Source organism: Anarhichas minor, unplaced genomic scaffold (genome assembly GCF_050575085.1).
Source record: "Anarhichas minor isolate MPS153535 unplaced genomic scaffold, ASM5057508v1 ptg000027l, whole genome shotgun sequence".
In the NCBI taxonomy this organism is placed as follows: Eukaryota; Metazoa; Chordata; class Actinopteri; order Perciformes; family Anarhichadidae; genus Anarhichas; species Anarhichas minor.
Window position 1 is genome coordinate 10836072 of NW_027466473.1, and position 13657 is coordinate 10849728.

Here is a 13657-nt window from a genome sequence, read left to right on the forward strand (position 1 = left end):
CACCATTCCTTCTGTGCAACAGTCCTCTGCATCAGGCTAGAAACCGCAGTCATGCTTGATTTCACAATCTGCTCCCTGTTCCCTGAATGCTTCCTCTCTTACAGAGGAAACAAACGTGTTATATTAAGGAGCAGGAATCATAGGCCTGGTTGCAGGGTGAAGCCACACCGGTCTTTTGTATAAGACTTGACATTTTTGCGAACATTTCATCCACGTCTAAACACTCTACCACCTTCAATGGTAGGGCAGAAGGTCCTGCAAAAATGATTCACACTGCAGATGGAAAGCGAGGAAAGTCATCCACTGGCATGTCGGTTTGTTAAGGTCCTACTCCGTAAAGAAAAGCCATCATGTTCAGCATCTTGGAAAGGATACCTGATGAGATGATCCTACAGGGGAGTGAGAAGCCGCACAAAAGCTTTCTGACGCTGAAAGTTTCCACTTTTCCTGATGGAAATAAGAGGGAATCCATCTTGAAATTGTGTTCCTGTGCCATCTTCATGGGTGCTGTCCAATGACAAATCAATTAACGGGATTCTGATCCAAAGATAACCTTGGATTATCCTTTGAGGCATTAAATTGAGAAGCTACACGTTATTGGACACTCCTGGTCACCATGGCTCCCCATAAACCCGGGGGCTAAATCCAAATTTCTCAGTTTAAAGACACATGCTTTCTGATACCAAGTTGGGTATTCTGTTTATGTATAGTGCAGATACACAATATTTTTGGAAGGTAATGCTGGGCGGAAAATACTATTACCTGAAGGACATGTAAGAATGGGAGACAGAACAACACTTTTCCTTTTTTCTTGAATAACAAACCGATTAAAAGAGCATATTATACTGTGCAGTTTGGTAGTGCAGCAGTTTCTGATGATTGTATGTGCTGGACTTGTGTTTGTTTTTGTACATGTATGTAAAGTAAAGACAGAGAAAGAGAGACTATATGTTTGCTTACTATCCCACACTGCCGGGTAATGTGCAGGCGTCCAAATCCATCATCTGGACGTCTTACCGCTCTGACTTGACTTTGTAGCGTAGAACCAGGTAAGTAGCCAGTCTAAGGACCAGGAAGAAAACCCCCAGCGCAATGAAGTCCACGTAGAGCTTCGCATCCTGCACATCCAGCAGCTGCAGGACCTCTTCTGGCTTTTGGAACTTACACACCACGCCCGGACACTCCAGCTCCGACCGGTTCATCCCATAGATAGAGAGTATCACCCCCTCAAAGCCGTACCTGAAGGACGACATTTTTTTACTTGTAAACCCAGCCACATTTAAAGAAAATCATTTCAGATTTAAAAAAAAAAGACAGATAGCCTAAATAAATTGAGCAAAAGTCTAAAAATAGTGGCTGAACTCTCTTAGAAATTTGAACTACATAAACTACTGACAGTACCTGACATAGGAAACATAAGAGCTCCACTGTAGGTATTTGGGAATGGTGTCAAAATTGACAAAGAAGCCAGAGAAGAGTAGTACAGGTATGGCTGTGACTGGACCCACGAAGGTTGCTACCTGTGGAGCAAATGAGTAACATTCAAATAAAAAACTGTCTCAATTAAATACATTGTCAGAAGATACTTAGAGGAATACTGCCCAGATGTATCATTGCACTTCTAGAACAATGTTGGACTCACGATGGACAGTTTAAGGAAAGGATCAAAGTCAATGCAGCAGAATCAGAGATATCGTCTTATTACTTATTCTTCTTTGTGGCGCCCACATTACCCACAATGCAACCAGACCACTCATGGCTGGTGGCAGCAAATGCAGATTCGAGCCACTGCCCTCAAGCAGAAATGAGGAGCAGGTCACAGAGTTTTTCCCACTTCTTTCTAACTCCACAAAACTGTAATCAATTACTCTTACTACTGGAGACAATGATGGCTCCTACTTCATTAAAAAGCTCATTCTCAGTGTATGTGCACAGAAGGTTTCAAGTTTCCTTGCACAATGAAGGTCAAACACCCAGGGGAAGTTACAAAAGTCAAAACACATATTCTAGAGGAGGGGGACTTAAAAGTGTGCAGGTTGGCCTACCTGAAGAGACGTGGATGCAGCCCCTATAAGCAGACCTAGGGATTGGGCCACCAGGGCCGTGGATGTGGACAAGGCCATGAAGAGCAGGTAGCGAGCCGCCTCTGGAGGCTGATCAGTCATCCAGTACACTATACTACAGTACATGATTGGACAAAGCACCTGTAGAAGAGATTTTGTAGTGTCGCTAATTTGAAATATACTGTATAGTCATGTCCAAACCAATATGTGCTCGATCATTTGAATATTACCTGAAATGGTATATCAGCCATGGTTTTGGCCAAATAATAGGCCTTCAGGCTGTACCAGTAGTTGAGATGTTCCCTCATAAACACGGACATCTCCAGAGGAACTGTGGAACAACAGCAGTGTTAAAAAAAAACAACGTTCCACTTCAACCAGAAAAAACAACAACAGCAAATCAATGTTTCCCATCTCTCCCGAGACTCCGCATCTTACAGGTTAGGATGGTGGGCATCAGGGCAGCAAACATGAGGAACAACATGGAGAAAAAGAGGAAACCAGTGTTGTTGAAGACCTTGCTGGCATCATTTCCAATGTTGAGATAAAGCAGGCCAATCAGCACTCCAATACAAATATGGGACATCACCCTGAGGTGGGTCAGCACCTTAAAACACAAAATAAACATCAACACAACTCAAAAGCCTTTTGATTGATATCAGGAGTCTAACTAAACCTGTTTTTACTATGATAGGCTTTGCTATTTACAGAGTTTGAGCAGATATAGACCATACAATAATAATGTTACCATGTCTCTGCATATTGTTACAAAAGTTCTTTTGAAGAGGATGCAGAACTGTGTGAATGTACTGGTGGCAAAGCTATGTTTCTCAAGTGTTCCTGTGTCCTGTGGAGAAAGACAGTGAGAACAAGGAGTTAATTATGTAAATAATATACACTTAAATACATATATTTATATATACAATATACAGTACACAGATACAAGACAACCTTTGAAAGACGAATCATACCCTTTACTATGTCATGTTGTGAAAATAGGAATACAAATAGTCTGGTTGTTTATTTAATATGTTTTTTGTTTTGTTTTAAATTGCAAGTGTATTTTACATCACGTAATAAATATGATATTTAAGTTCATGAATCAGAATGTATTCAAATCGTCCCTAATCTGATGCTGAAGAGGTAATTCATTTTCTCTTAACAATGTTATAATGTCAGTATAGACAAACATTTTGTCCCAAAAGGAATTAAACCTCTAACCACACAATGCCCACTGTGTCTGCACCACATAATGAATGACGGCAGATACTTTGAGTGGGAGTGGAAGGTCACTTTAGTTGCAACAATATCTTGAATCATGTTATCAAAGTAGATGAAAGTTTGGAGGTTTTAGTCAGAAAATGACGAGATGGCCGTATATAAGAATGAAACACATCACAATCTCTGGCTATTAGTGTAAAGGTTACTGATGACTACACAGAAAACACAAGATAGAAAGGGCAACAGAAAAAGATCAATAAACTAATAAAATACTTTAAGGCGTAGAAGGGCCAAACTGCATCATACAGGAGTAATCGTATATCAGAGAGCTCTTGGTGGTTTACATTTACAGTTTTAGTATTTAGCTGATGCTCTTATCAAAGGTGACTTATGGGGCGGAGAAAGAGCGAGTGAGAGGAAGCTGAGAGAGGCTGATAGAAAGATCGATGGAGTGGAGGAGAGGGGGAACAGTTTGGATGATGTGTACAGGAATAGGTTACAGGGTATTTGATTTTAATTCAACACAGTTCAGTGTGTGTTTCATTTTGGGGTTCCTTTACTGGCTGCGATTTCTTATTTAAAACTTTTAAAAAATTAAGTTATTAGAGTACTTTTGGTCAAAATAGACGCTACCACCGCTACTTTATTTCATCTTGTTTAATAAGGACAGAATTGAGCATTTCACATTGTGGCTTTGCCGATTTGAAATATAGAAATTTAACGTTTCATGTAAATGAGTACATCCCTTATTGCTTAATGGAAGCAGTTAATCCATCAGAAATCACTGAAGGAAACGGATGAAGTCTGAAGCAATTTCCTGTCTTCCAACAATTCTTTGACATTATTAAAGTGAGACATTTTCAGTGTTCTGTGGTTAAAGGGCTTGCATTTTTTGATTACTACGTGATGTGAGGCTATGATGTGTGTTAATCTAAAACATATAGCTGTGGTGCTAGGTGAGGGGGGTGGTGCCACTCACAGTGGGACAATGAGAGGGAGAGGAAGAGCCATTTTTGTCTCTGGAGTTCTTCTTGCCCTCCTCGGAACACAGTCCACCCTGGACAGCCTCAAACAGCACTGGATTAAGATCCCCATACTCCCCTGACGCCACCTCAATGACTGAGGACAGAGAGGACACGCTGGTAAGAACAAAAACACTGACAAACACAGACACACGCTTGTACTAAAGGAGTTGCTTGACTTACTGAAGTCAGCAGGATTGTGATACGTTGGACAGTGGAGGCCCAGGTTCTTCAGATAAGGGATGAGGTACGGGACTGTGCCCTTGTATATGCACTGACCCTGACTGAGGATGTACAGCTGGAGGAGGAACACAGGTACAACGTAATCAACATTGTTTTCAACACACGGACTGTCTGAATAATATATGAACAACTGACAAAACAACAGGGCTGTGTATCGACTGCTGCGCTGCTTGTCAGCTGGATAAAATGAATCATGCTAACCTGTAGAGCCCTGGTCTGAGCAGCAGTTAATGGAAAGATAAATGTGTCCAGCCCTAGAAGCACTCAAGTTACCTTATCAAACATCTCAAAGAGCTTGGCACTGGGCTGGTGAATGGTGCAGATAATTGACCGTCCTCCCAGAGCCAAAGACTTCATGAGAGAAACCACCTGGAAGCAGGACGCACTGTCCAAACCACTAGGATGGGACACAAGACGAGACAGAAAACCACAGAGACATTGTTTAATCTGTATTTATGTTGGGATATCACACATTCAAACCAGCCAAGCAATATCCTACCTGGTGGGCTCATCAAAGAACATGACAGGAGGATTGTTGACCAGCTCGAGGGCGATGGCCAGTCGTTTACACTGGCCTCCAGAGAGACAGTTGGTGCGTGTCTGAGCACACTCCTGAAGACCCAGAGCAGTCAGGATCTCATCCACCTGAGACACAAACAGAAGCAGATGTGGTAACACGATGATGCACATAACTGAACGTATGGGGGCCAGTAAGGATAAAATACACAATCATGGTACATGTGACCTTATATCATAATGTTGATGCATAAATACTTTTAGTTATCCATATATAGGAAGTCACGTGATATTAATGGACAAATTGTTCTTTCATCTATAAAGTAACCAAATTAAAATAACTGTATTTGGCTAATTCAGTGAATCGGATTCTTAAAAAACAGGATACATTATTATGTTTATTATCATAAAGCAGGCTGGCTCACCCATAATGACTTCTAGCTGAGCACTACTTTGACAAATTTCTATTGTCTTGCCCACCTGCTGCTAAAAATAATTCTGTAAATTGAAATGTATTCAGACTTACAAGCTCTTTTTTGACCTGCATGCTCTCATTCAGTTTCAGATTGGCAGAAACCTAAAAGATAGACAGAAGTCGATTGAACATTAGGATTTAATGAGGTATTTAGCTGTTATTTTTTTATCTTTAGATGACCTCACCATCATGGCCTCCCTCACAGTGAGGTGTGGCAGCAGCATGTCATCCTGCATGATGTAGCAGGACATCTTCCTGAAGGTCCTCAGGTCCCTCGGTCGACCATTCACCAGGATCTGGCCCTTCATGCCCGTCTCCCTGTTTCCAAACAGAAAACGTAACTATAGACATTTTCTAAGCAGTGAATTACGTCAAAAGTATGATCTTCCACATCTCACCTGTATCCCGCCAGAATATTCATCAGAGTGGATTTCCCAGCTCCAGAAGGCCCCATTATGCCAATCAGCTCTTTGCTTTTGAATCTTCCAGACAGACACTTGAGGAGGGCTTTGTAACCTGGCAAACAGGAGGAAAAGCTGTTATTTATAGTGCTCTAATTGGTCTGAAATATTTCTTTTCAATCATTCTCAGACATTTATATTTAGTATCTTTGTATGGTGTTGAAAGATTTGAAACAATGAGCTTCAAAAAATGTGTTATTTTTTACTATTCTAGCCCATTTACCAGACTCACATTTGTTACAAGATCTACAAAATATTTCTGAAGTGTATTTTGAACATACACAAGTAATCACAGACAAAGAGGACAAATAAAAAGACCAGTAAAAAGCTCATTGAGTAAAGATGGAAAAATACAAGCACAAAAACAAGATGTATAAAAGATTGAGTTTTTGAGAGCTAGATTCAACACAAGAGCCATAAATAATTTAAAAGTGAAATAATCTATCAAAACAAAGATGGTTAAAAGTAAGCTGAAAACATGTTATTGAATTCTGCACCATCTTACACACTACAGGTCAAATGTTGAGGAACGAAATGACATTTTTAGTTAATTTACTGTATATTTTATATTTTATATATTATGGAACTTACTGAGCCGTGTCGCATCGTGACACTCAGTTCTTAAAATACTATAATTATGCAGACAGCGAGCCTAATTTCACTCCAGCAGAGGAAGTCACTGACTGCTAATACTGAACACTGGGAACCATCAGGCAGAGCAAGCAGAGCAGTCAATCATACGAGATTAATAGATTTCACAGTATTTTAGGAGAGCTGCGCATCAGGTGTGCTGCAAGACATCACTGTAAAAAACAACTAAAGAAACGACATACAGAAAGATTTAAGATCATGGCTTCCTCAGTGGCGCCAACAGAAAAACCACAGACATTACCTCCCTGCAGTGGTTTTAACAATGGCTGAAGTGGTATGGCCTTCTAATGAAGATGGTTCAGGTTTTTATTCACGATGCAAACCAGTTTTAGAACGGACAATCTGAAAGCTTCCAGATATGGAAAGTTAAAAAGCGCTGTCAGTATCCTGTCTCGCCGTCGCCCCTCGCCTCACCCATTTCTGCAGGGATGCTTCTTCCTGTCTCGAGCTGTGTAAGGGGCTCAGCAGAGCTGCCAGCCCCCCTTAACCCTCACTCTATGAGTAAAGTGGCCTAATGGCAGTGCCCCCTCCTCCCACGCAGGGTTATTACATCAGAAGGCCTCCATTTAGACAGCAGAGCAGCCTGCTGTAAGTGAAGCAGCCCTGCTCTGGCATGTGGTGCATACTGATGATCCAACCCTGTGCATAATAATGGCCTTATCCGTCGGAGGCTGCGAACACATCCTGATCAACCAGTCTCACGAGAGCCACAGAGTATAGCTGACCTCAGTCACCTCCCTGTCAAAGACACACCGATTTAACAGCATGTGACAGTGTACATCGAGTCTGATCTCGTAGGAAATATCAAAGTAATTGTTCGATAAATTATTATGAGTCACGGTTGAGGTGGGGTTATCACATGCCTCAAATGGAAGCCCTTGACACAAATGACAACTCAATTCTCACACCAGGATTATCACGTTTCCATAAAGCGGTATGATTTAAAGAAAAGCATAGTTCCCTTCCCTCACACTTGATCAATGTTTGTTTCATTAAAATCATTCTAATCTGGACTGTCTAAACAAATTCTGTGATCAAATTTGAGTACCTGTTTAACATTAGCATATTCTGTCTTCACTTTGTTTAATTGACTCTATACAAACATACACACCACAGCCAGGCAGTGGTTGCCCCATAGAAAAGGCATTTCATCACAACAGAATAACAACCTGTTGTGATCAAATGCTGTCATGTGCACATTATAGAATGTTTAAAAAGAGCACTCCATTTAGTTACCATTTCAATTCTGCATGTTGGTGGATGTTACAGAAGTACAACTAAATATCATACTAAATTTTTTTCTTCTTCCTTGTCAAAACCTGGTGCCTACACAACCCACGATGCAACTCGACTAGCGACAGTTTGGACGGAGGTTTCGGGTGTTATGCTAGTTGCGGCTAATGTAGCTTTCGAGCTGATAACCACAAGCAGACACGAACGGCTACAGACGTCTGGGAAGCTTGTCCAGTCTTCAGCTACAACTGAAGCTGACTCAAGTGACATCACTTAAGGCACTTTTTCAGACTTTGCACAGCTCCTTCTGGAGACACAAAAGGCTATATACAACTTTTTCACATGTGCTACTTTACAAGACCTGTAAACAGACTTCGATGTGTTAAGTCAGTGGAGTTATAGTTTAAGTTAAGCTATTTGAACGACTTATAACTGTATAAATCAACTCAGTTCAAGCTAAATGATCTGTCTGATGTCCTTGGATCATGGTCTAATGGTCCACCCTCTCACATCAGGACATTTAGTACAGACATCATCCTCAGACTCTGTAAACAGCTACCATTCTTCACATGACAAATACGTTGAGCCTCGCTTTGATTTCTGTTGTACTTTTTCTGATCCTATCGTCTACAACAGAACAGGATAAATAACCAAATACAAGGCTTCTTCACATTTAAATCTAATTACACCTAATCATACATTTTCATAACCATCCCGCAAGAAAACGACAAAACGTGAGTAGTGAAGCAGCATGGGCTACTTTGCGTCATAAATTTGAGTTATCGTGTGCATGGCGATGCATTTTAAAAGGAGAACTGTCTTAGCAGCATCGAGCATGTTGAGTAGAAGTTGTGATTTTATCGGAAAAGATGACCGCGCTCCTCTTCCTCCTAACAATTCAGCAGTGCAGGAGCAGAGACTAAATTGCAGTACACAGCAAAATGCAGAGCTGATATCACCTAGAGGCATGTAAACCTTTTCCTGCTCTCGCTCCCTCTTCCTGTCCTTCCCATGCGGTGACTGGGCCAGAGTTTCACCAGTTAGGAGAATTCCTCAACAGGAGGAGAATACCCAAAACATGAAAGCAGGTCCCAGCAACAACAAGCTAACAGGGATAAATGACCAAGAAGAACCTATAACTAATGCAGACGGTGGGCAGCTCATACATCACCTAACCTTCCTGAGCCCTTTTACAATAAAATAAACAATTCTACATTCACTGCTTTACATTATCTTCCTCGATAATCTCTTCCTATTGGCCACAGACATTATAAGGAGTGACTCATAAGTATGGTGTCATTGTCTCAAAGACTCAAACACTTTGAATTACAAATGACATCATGGGTTCAAGGCTCCTCGGTCACGTCATCCCCTTTCCTCTATCAGCTGTAATTACATGGCGTTAAGCAGAAATGACATAAAATTATGTATTTTCTTTTCAAGGAGAAATAATCTCTGACTACCAAAGGCCACAGCAGAACAACAGCCTCAAGCTCTGTGTGATTATACCTTTCACAGCTTTGATTCGGCAGACAGGAATTGCAGAGAATCAGCTCTGAGCTTAGCTTGTCAAATGAGACACAAACACCAACAAGCCCCTCAGTATAAGCTACAGTTCATGTGCAAATGCAAGCGCAACACCCTGATTATATTACTGTATGAGTGGCAGAGGTAATTGGAGAGGCAGAATGGGGTTGTAAAGAGCTGGATGTACAAGTATATGACGGGAGGTTGGGTCAGATTGGAAGGAGAGTAAAATGGCAGGCGAGCCTCTCTATGAAAGGCACATCTTAATTAGTAAAAGCTAAGACACTTCCTGCTCACACATCAACAGCCTGATGAGTTGAAGCAGGCGCCCTGAAGAGACAACACAAACAACAGCAGAAACCACAGGTTGATTTAGACGAGACCACTGAAGCAAAAAGCATCGGCATCAAGCACTTTCTGATGCTCCTCATTCCTACTCTCCATAACATCAGGTTTCACAGGGGGAACAACAAACACTCCTCTGCCAGACTTTCATAATGCACATCAATATTACACAAGACTGAAAATCACACACAAGACAACCTGCAATGCATAATGTAGGGCCTCTCCTAAGGATGCTATGTGAATAAAGGATTCCTCTAAAGTCCACCATCCTCACCCTGCTAAATATACAAGAGCAGCTACACATTTACAGAGGGCGGTTTAGTTGACAAGCAGAAACGACCAAAGTTTGGAGGCTCATCATCAATATAGGTGGTGAGTTGAAATGCTGTTCATATTTCATGAGTAGATCAATCGTGGGCCTGACTCACCGCCCATCGTCAGACGACACAGGGACAAGAGAGGCAAGCAGTTTGCCAACCTGCGAGCGTAAATTATTTACTATGTCTAAACTCTGCTGATTGCAGCAAAGCTTATACAAGCACACTGCCTGCTAAAACATGGTGGAAGTCTGCAAAAGTATGAGTGTGTGTGTGTGTGTGTGTGTGAGGACAGGGCTGGGCTACATGTGTCAGAACAATAGAGCAAAGCAAGAGAGGCAGAATAACACTGAGACAAAAAACAATATTTGTCTTATATGTCAGGCTTTTAGATGGCTCCCTAGGAATTTCTGCACTCCAGATATTGATCTTCATGGGTGGTGCATGCTCGCTCATCCATCATGGTTACTATGTGAACTGAGCTATGCAGTACCTCTCCTCCTCCACCAGGGACCCTCGCGGATGGTGTACGAGAGCTCATTGAACTCCAGGTCCACAGTAGAGCGGCGTGGGAGGTGGGAGAAGCGCTGAGCCTCAGTGATGTGGTTCTCCACTTTCTTCAAGTGGATGAGCAGTGGCGCCTCCGGAGGCGCTCCGCCTTGGAGTTTGGTCTCCTCCATGGGGATGCTGACGGAGCCCTGTTCCAGTGTCCTCTCGGCCATGCTGGAAGGATGCAAAGAAGGACATGACATGTCAGTCTTTACAAGTGTTTCCAAGCTCAACTCCACTCTCCCGCTTCTGAAAAGAAGCCTCACATGTTCACACAAGAAGAGCATCAGATGCAGATTTAAATGAACAATTCATTGATCGGTTTTGGTTCCTTTGTTTAGTTGGTTGACTGATTCATAGAAAACTGGTGCCTCAGCATGAGATGTAAGGACACAAAGGTGTGTTGAAGAAGTGATTTTTGATGACTGCAGACACCATCTTGAATCTAGGTGCTTAGTATCATCTGATTATAGTTTATTTTATGAACTGGCTGGCTGAGGGGAATGAGATTCTAAATGTGAGGAGTCAGGATCTGGTTTCAGTCCTGCAGCACGCTTATACTGCTGATTCACATAAATTTCCTTTTAGAGGCGGCCTGTCTGAAGTCTCTTTTATGATATGTAGTAGCTGCTGATCCATTAGCTTGACAATAATCTGAAACTGAACCATTTTGTTTCACCAATATCAGCGTACTGAAGATGTCAGGAGGTGTAACAGCACGACATTCAGTTGCCATATTTTTAAATGCTCAGGAAATCGAATCAGATGTGTGTGTAAATGTAAATACATTGTGTGTAATAGCCTTATGAATAATAAAAGTGCACTGCTAACATACAAAACAGCTGATTCTATCAAAAAAAGTTAGAAAACAGTTGAAAATGACCTATTTTGTGTACATGCACTCCTGACATTGGCATAAAAATCGACCCAAACACTTTAGGACTTTGAACATCTTTGAGCAGATAAAGAAGTCATGGGGACACACAGATATACATGATGTCTGTTTGGGTCAGACATGGATTACTGATTCATCCAGGGACAGTTATCCTCGTGAAAATACAACATTTTGTGACACCATTCACTAGGTTATATAACAAATACTAACACATATGACAACATTCATCATAGACAAAGAGTTATGGAGCAAAGCAAACCTAAAATAGAGACTAAGAAGCAGAATTTAAAAAAATCAAAACTCGTATCAAGTTTGAACACACAATCGCTGTACATCCACTGCTGCCATGCCATGTAGTCTCTCTTACTACTATCCATACTGTATATCTGCAGTTAAACCTCCCCATGTGAAGAGCGCCAGTGAAGGAAATTGACCATGGCTTCTATTGATCACCCTGCCATTAGTGAATTTCCATTACAAGTCTGCATATAAGCTCAGTAAAACACAGACGGGCTTTAATGGCTTCTTAGTCAGATTGAAGGCCTTGATGTTCCCTCATGTGCGTCCCCTATAAGCAAGGACATTTGAGCACACACAGGCATTGTAAAAGTCTCCAGGGAGTGAAATATGGTTAATAAATGTATAGCTTTGCAGTGGTGTGTCGACTCTGTGCTCTGCAGTGACTTGTCAGTGATGGGGGAGCTGCCAGCTCTTCAAAAAGCACCTGTTAACAACAAACTGATGAGAACGAAAACAGCAGACAATATTTAGGCTGTAAAATGACAGAGCAGTAGGGAGAGGTGACTTCTTTTTTTATTTTTAAAGGTAGATGAGTCATAAATAATTCTGAGGACACATGCAGTAAGGCTGCTGCTGTGTGTTGCATTGCACATGCACATGCACGTGTACACTCGAACACTCACTCACACGCAGGCAGGCATTGCACATACTTAATATTGTGTGTTGAAATGACCAGGTGAGCAGCTCAGCCCTGGTTCTCCTCTCTGGGTGAGAGCAACAGTGCTCAGTTGATCCTTTCAGACGAAACAGCACAATCCCTCTACATCAGAAGGTCCCCAAACCGTGCCAGCCGGTAAAAAAACAACAACAAGATGCTCACTGTGCGCCACAGTCCAGGAAAAATCCGTATCGGTCGAGAGGCATTAAAGGAAAGTGCTGTGTTGTCCTTATCAAAATATCTCGGGGTGCGGCGCACACCATCCCGCATCCACTACAGCAACTCCCCAGATTAAAACCATGTCCGGCCCCAAACTATAACTGCATCCCCGAGAATCGTCAGGGGAACAGGATGCCTGTCATGTTGTCTGTCTTCCTCGGTGGGATTATTCCTTTCAGTGAATCCATTCCATCCGAACTGGCATCGAAATACCCACACACATCCTCATTAGTGGCGTTGGTGACAATCTCCTCTCTGTCTCTGACATCTGGAACAAAAACAGCCAAACAGCGCTGCAGATGCTTCAGCAGCAGCAGCAGCAGCTCGATATAGCAGCCAACGTATATCCTCTTGCCGGTTAGTGCGTCTGTGTGGTACGCACGCCGGTCTGGGATGCAGGGCGTTGCTGACAGGATGCTAATGGACGGGGGGGAAAATACTGTTTTGATTTTGTGGTAATCCTCGCTCGCTAATCCTCATCCTGATCTTTTAGAATGAATTGAAATAAAAAAAAAATTTAAAATTGAAGTCCCTGTAAAGACATTGCAAAGATATTACAGCGATTTAACAGCTGAAAGTTGGATTTAATTCACAGTTGATTAAATGAATTTAGATCAGGTTGATGCCACAGTCTGTTTCATTAAATGAGCCGCTCAGATGCCAATTTAAACCTTTTACGTATTCCATTTCCTATTCTGAGGCCACTTGTCTCTGGGGAAATGAGAGACATGGGAATAACCCAATGAAATTAGGATAAAGCTCCGCTGTGGATAGTAGCTACTTTTCTATTTAGCCTCTTGCCACATACTGATACAGAGGATAAATTCGGCTCCACCGTCGTCACTGCACTATTGTTGACAGTCTGTGTAAATACTGAGGAAGGATTATGTGGAATGTGTAGGCCCCGCTGTCTCTTTAAAGGCCGCACCTGCGCAGCTGCCTGGTGCTGATGCTGCAGTGCC

At 42.0% G+C, this 13657-nt stretch overlaps 1 protein-coding gene across 2 annotated transcripts; it reads right to left on the reverse strand.

Moving 5' to 3' along the window:
* Positions 1 to 998: 998 nt before the first annotated feature.
* abcg4a (ATP-binding cassette, sub-family G (WHITE), member 4a) lies at positions 999 to 12746 on the reverse strand. 2 transcript variants are annotated; one of them, XM_076102251.1, is made up of 15 exons: positions 12628 to 12746; positions 10568 to 10797; positions 5939 to 6056; positions 5726 to 5858; positions 5592 to 5642; positions 5049 to 5194; positions 4823 to 4946; positions 4490 to 4604; positions 4264 to 4403; positions 2812 to 2910; positions 2502 to 2670; positions 2294 to 2394; positions 2046 to 2204; positions 1402 to 1520; positions 999 to 1239 (listed from the first exon to the last, which is right to left on the reverse strand). In XM_076102251.1, the coding sequence occupies exons 1-15, from the start codon at positions 12744 to 12746 to the stop codon at positions 1014 to 1016; spliced, it is 2049 nt and encodes a 682-aa protein (XP_075958366.1). In that variant the 3' UTR covers positions 999 to 1013. The 2 variants fall into 2 exon arrangements, with proteins under 2 accessions (XP_075958366.1, XP_075958367.1); XM_076102252.1 differs by lacking the exon at positions 12628 to 12746 and adding an exon at positions 3845 to 3867 and having other exon boundaries at positions 4272 to 4403; positions 10568 to 10796.
* Positions 12747 to 13657: the final 911 nt, after the last annotated feature.

What these genes read in the sequence shown, in the direction of transcription:
- abcg4a (XM_076102251.1), bottom strand. Translation starts at nt 12,746, where the DNA reads ATGCGGGATGGTGTGCGCCGCACCCCGAGATATTTTGATAAGGACAAC. An exon ending in CTCCCTCTCATTGTCCCACT is followed by an intron (nt 2,911 to 4,263) that starts GTGAGTGGCACC and finishes CTTTCTCCACAG; the next exon opens with GACACAGGAACACTTGAGAA. An exon ending in TAACAATATGCAGAGACATG is followed by an intron (nt 2,671 to 2,811) that starts GTAACATTATTA and finishes TTGTGTTTTAAG; the next exon opens with GTGCTGACCCACCTCAGGGT.